General features: G+C 46.3%; 1 protein-coding gene across 1 annotated transcript in view; it reads left to right on the forward strand.

Annotated features, from left to right (window-relative positions):
- The first annotated feature begins 1,296 nt into the window (after positions 1-1,296).
- The window catches only part of LOC102291128 (ubiquinol-cytochrome-c reductase complex assembly factor 1), a 15,519-nt gene continuing 11,636 nt past the window's right edge, over positions 1,297-5,179 (forward strand). The window contains exons 1-3 of the mRNA XM_005928931.3: positions 1,297-1,516; positions 3,391-3,495; positions 4,221-4,328. Coding sequence (XP_005928993.1) covers positions 1,436-1,516; positions 3,391-3,495; positions 4,221-4,328 — 294 coding nt within the window. The 5' untranslated portion in view covers positions 1,297-1,435. The remainder of the gene's footprint in view (positions 1,517-3,390; positions 3,496-4,220; positions 4,329-5,179) is intronic.

A 5,179-nucleotide genomic window follows, 5' to 3' on the forward strand; every position in this document is an offset into this window, starting at 1 on the left:
GTGTGTGTGTGTGTGTGTGTGTGTGTGTGTTGTCAGGTGAGGTCAGCGTAGGGAGTAAAACTTCAGACTGACTGCAGAGGAAGCAGAAACCAGACCTGGCCTCTCCAGCTCGTTTGTGTCTCATAACTCAGCGCTGCAGTATTTTTGTAAGAGTTTGTGTTCAGCATCGATCTGACGCCGCTGATTTCATTTCCTCTGTGAAAATGCACTCGACCTTCCACTTTTCCCTTTTCACACCCTTTTCCTTCTGTTTCTCTTTGTCTTTTCTGGACTCCTGTTTGTCTTTCTTCTGAAGGACCACTTCATTCTCTGGCCTTGAACAATATTTGTCCTCTCTCACGTTCAGGCTGAGGTGTCGACAGTGCAACTCTCTGCTGAAGGTTACCGTTAATGATTGTGACCTTCTAACTGCAACACGACAGAAACCCCCGCACACACAAACACTTCCAGCTGAGACACGGGAAAAACTGAAAGTGATGGAGGGGCAACTCAAACATTACCTCAGCTGTTGTGTCCACAAAGAACATGAGACTGTTTTTAAAGTCTTAATGTGTCCCACTGATGTTTCCACTCTGTTTATTGGCTCTAACTACAAAGCAAGTTTGACGGAGAGGTAATCGGGTTTCCTTGTCAAAGACTTTTTACAGATTTAAAGAATAATTATGGTTTATGTCAGCCTGCTGTATCATCCTTGAATGTGACTTTGGTGGGAAATGTTGCATCATTGCAGTATTCCTGGAAGGAAAATCCTATTATCTGTGGGATGGAAAGCAAACATTTAAAATTATGTGTCCAGTTTATTTTAGCACAGCCAAAGGACTTATAAGCTCATGCTATTGTGAGACATTTGTTAGTCCATCCATGCACAGACGTTTTGGAGGATTGGTCAAAGCTTACACACAATGATAATAGGTCTTCACTGGAAATGCACTCAAGGTCAACGTCACATTTGTCATTGTCAGTAGATTTAATTCTTACAAAGCTTGTTATCCTCCAGTGTACAGTTACTTTACTCTTTGTGGAATTATAATTAAAATGTTTGTTTATGAGCAGAACTTTGGCGACAGTGGGTGCATTGGGTGTGTGTGTGCGTTTGATTGTTTTTTGTTACTTTATTAAGATTGGGGGGTCGGGATGCTTGAGCATAGCGCTTTGTGTACTTTCTTTTGAATGGTATTTTTGCAGTGCAGTATTCCTGCTTAACTTCAGTGAAGGCTCCAAGTTCTTTTTCCAGCAATGGAAGATTCAACTTTAATCGGAGCGGGTTAAAAGCGGACCTTTTCTTCACTTTGTATATTTCTACCCGGACACTATTCAGTGCCGGACAGATTCCGTTGACATTGCTGCTGTTACCAAACCAGAAGGTTTCCGTGCAGGGAGCCTCCGTGACTCTGCAGCCCGCTTCTCGGCTCTAACAGCGGGTCTTCGTGCAGCCATGTATCGGCGGCCGCTGCAGTTCGCCGCCAGAAGCTTCGCTCATGTGTCCGCCTGCAGGGCCGCCTCTGCCGGGGGCAAGGTAAGAAACGCCCCGCTGGCGTTAGCTTAGCCGGCTAACAGGTGAAGAAGTTGAGGCTGATGTTCGAGGTGACAGCTGGGTGAACACACAGCGACAGGTGACGGAGTGAGCGCTCATCTGTCTCCGTGTGTGTTTGAGTTTCACACAGACTCACACGGACAGCCTGCGAGCTCCATTAGCAGGATTAATCTCAGGGCTCAGATTAATGGAGGCGAACTCGACCAAAGACTCGCAGTAACAGCTCTAAAGTGCGCTCCAGTTTAAAGGCTTTCTTTACACCGAGCACAGAAACTCTACATCACACATTCAATCCGAGGCTTCTGTCATATGTGAATAATAACGTGTTTGTCACCCGAGATAATGAAATTACTCTGTAGAAGACCAGAGTCATCAGTCACGTGTTCGAGCTTCGCTTTGGTCCAAATGTTTTAATGGGTCACTGAACCATAGACTGTATGTAAATGATGGACGTGTCAGCTGTTTGTGTTGTTAAAACCTCTGTGTTATCCTGTTGGCATGATGATGATGATGATGATGATGATGTTTTTAGGAGGTAGAAGTGAACGACGGTTGAGCTCTGTCCACAAACCACGTGGGTGCAACAAATAGACCAGTATAGACCGTCCAATGGTTTACTGTCAAAAACTGGACCAGAGACCAATATGACAAATAATATGGCACAGCCGCCGTATTATTTATCCGAGAAGTTCAGTTCAGGGACTTGTCACCTAGTCAGCTGATCCAATTGTCAGAAAATAATCAGCTGAGCACAGTGGACTCGGTTACACTTCGGAGAGGTGCTGTTGTGTGTCAGGCCTGCGCACCAAGGTGCCGCCGCACTATAATAAAGTGAGGGTAACTGACTACTACGTTTAGTGCCGACTAGCACGAGCAGCAACGTTTAAAGTTGAAGCAGCACACATCCACAGCTGGGATACTACTCAAAGTCGCCTAACTCGAGTATGAAATTAGATTAGGGAAAGGATTTTTGTGTCCAGCTGTAAACATGTTTGTTTTTCCTGCTGTAAAGTTGGACATTTTAATATCAGTCTGAGGGTCCAGGGTGTCCAATGCACGCGGGCTCTTTTAGTACATGCAGGATGTTTGGGCTTCGTCTCGCTGAAGTAAGCGGTGCTTTACCTGGAAAAAGACTGGAGCGCAGAAAATATTATTCTGAAGTCTGTAATACTGTTTAGCAGAAATGGTGCCTTCACAGACAAACAGTCCATCGGTCCGTCACAGGAGCTGGTTTTTGAGCTGTGCAGGGTCACTTTTAGGTTATTGATTATTCAGCTCACAGGAAAGGTGACCCCCCCCTCATGTCTGATCATCTTAAATGAACTCTGGGTCAGAGGAGGTGGCCCACTTTCTCAGTCTTGTGTGCATTTCTTCTTCTTCTTTTGTTCCCTCAGTGTCTCTTTGACACAGTATATGGGAGTTTAGGCCATCAGCTCATCGCAGCGGTCTCTTCATTCTCTTTGAGCTTGAGTCCACTTTGAAAGGTTTTAAATTTACATCATGTTTTTACAAATCTGAATGAACTTAATCAGATCAACTAATCAGATTATTGTTGCAGGTCTTTCTACTCAGTGACGTTGGGTGGTGCAGAGACCTAATAGTTTATAAATGTTGACTCAGACAAAGCCTGTCCAGCAGTCAGAGGGTTAACGAAGGATGTTTCGTGCAGTTCAAACAAAAAATGCTAAAGGGTCACGAAAACTGGCTAAACCTGAGAACAACACTGAGCTGTGACGTGAAGATCACTGCTGTTAGTGGGAGACGAGCAGGTGTTTGATCCGTCTTTAAAAACAAGTCAACAAATAAAACAGTCGATCGTTTGTGCTCAGCCTGACTTAGCTTCTCTCTCCTTGCAGGGGTTGGATCAGGAAGCCTGTTTCAGAGCGCTGGCCGCCTGTCAGCAGGCGGGCGTCTCCTCTCCATTAGTAACGCCGTGCCGGACGCTGCATGTCGCCACACAGGTAACATCTCACGCAAGCACATGAACAAATAACCCTCATTGTTGAACCCGCAGATGGACTGCTTCAAAACAGCTGTGCAGCAGCTCTTTTGTCCCAGTGGGTGGGCCACCGATATGCCAAACATATATACTCTTTGCTGATAAATAACACTTTTCTTTTCACTCGGTCGATTCCATCTCCGTCATCTCGGAGGCATTTTGTGAAGCCAGTTGTTCTGCACTCGGGACCTCCTCATTTTCTGCTTAAATGAAAACAAATAAACTGTAATTCCTCTTTTAAAGGGTTGATTATTCAGCCTGTAGTTTTTCACACCTGCTTGGATTTCAGGATGAATTTAATGAATTCTGAGTTCAGTCGTGTCGTATTCGTGCCTTTAAAGCACTTCCTGCCTGCTCCGTGTGTTCGAGGCTTCAACTGGTTTTGTTGTTTTTAATGAAGCTTGAAAACTGGGAGAAAACTTCGGCACATCTGCGCGTCCTGATGAAGGTTAGCGGGGTCGTGGTGGCTGTAATAAAACTGTCAAAGCACGAAGACGGCGTGCAGCTCGGAGTAGGTCAGCGTATTAATTTAGTGAGCGGTAAAGGTCGCGCCGCACAGGTGCGTCGTCACGTGCTGATTTAACCAGGGTCACGCAGCACACGTTTGACATCCCACCTGCTGAAGGAGCAGTTTCTGTTTTCGCTGTCGTTTTTTTCACCGCTCCGCTTTTTCTTTTTGTCCTTCAGCTCCGTAACGTGAAGGAGACGCATCAGCACACGGACGAGGAGGTCGGCGCCTTCACAAAGCTCATCGAGGCGATGGGCTTCACGGGACCGCTCAAATACAATAAATGGGTGAGTGCAGAAGAGACGGGTGAGACGTGGGCTGAAAACGAGCAGGTGATGGTGATTTGGCTTCATTTGATGTGTGAAATCAACATGAGCACTTAGTCATGTTAAATGTGTTTAATGTGCCTCCCAGGCCGCCTGTTACCTGCTGACGTGTCCGTTCTGCACTCAAACAACCTTTCATTCAAAAGCAACACGCTTACGTCCTTTAAACGCACCTTCTGATGAATGTGTGCCACCCTGATTGGTCGACAGGTAACAAAAACTAACTGGTGTGTCAGGGCAGCGTTTCCCCTCCTGCTCTCTGTGGTTGAATAAAACCAAACTGCACTTGGACACAACAGAGTAATAAAACATTTGTTATGGAAGATGCAGAAGGCCAAAAATACAAATAACGTCACTGCAGTGGGAGTGATATTCACCAGAAGTGTGTGTGTGTGCACGCGTGTGTAGCTTTCATTCATGGCGTCACACTCTTGTAGTCGGTATGTTTTCCAGGAATGCGCAGGTCACTAAAGGAATAAACAGTTGGAGCTGTGGGAGGTTTTGGCTAAAGGCGGGAAGGTTGCGTGTGTGCCGAGGAATGTCAGGCGAGCAGAGAGCTGGCCCGCCCGCCAGACCGGCAGCGTTTGGCTCGCTGGCACACCTCCGAACTCGTGTCCTGCTCCTGCGCGTGTTTACTCTACAGATAAAACCGCCGTCGGAGACGCACAGATCAGCCTTAAATCCCAGAATAATCCCACAGAAATGCTCGCTGTTGTTAAATGAAGCTCATCGGGCGAGTCGCCCTTCCAGCTGAAAGTTGCTGAACCAGGCAAACTCATTTGGATAAGTTTGCCTGTTTGATGTCATTTTGT

The sequence above is a fragment of the Haplochromis burtoni genome, unplaced genomic scaffold, assembly GCF_018398535.1.
Source record: "Haplochromis burtoni strain Fernald_Lab_line unplaced genomic scaffold, NCSU_Asbu1 Contig_117, whole genome shotgun sequence".
NCBI lineage: Eukaryota > Metazoa > Chordata > Actinopteri > Cichliformes > Cichlidae > Haplochromis > Haplochromis burtoni.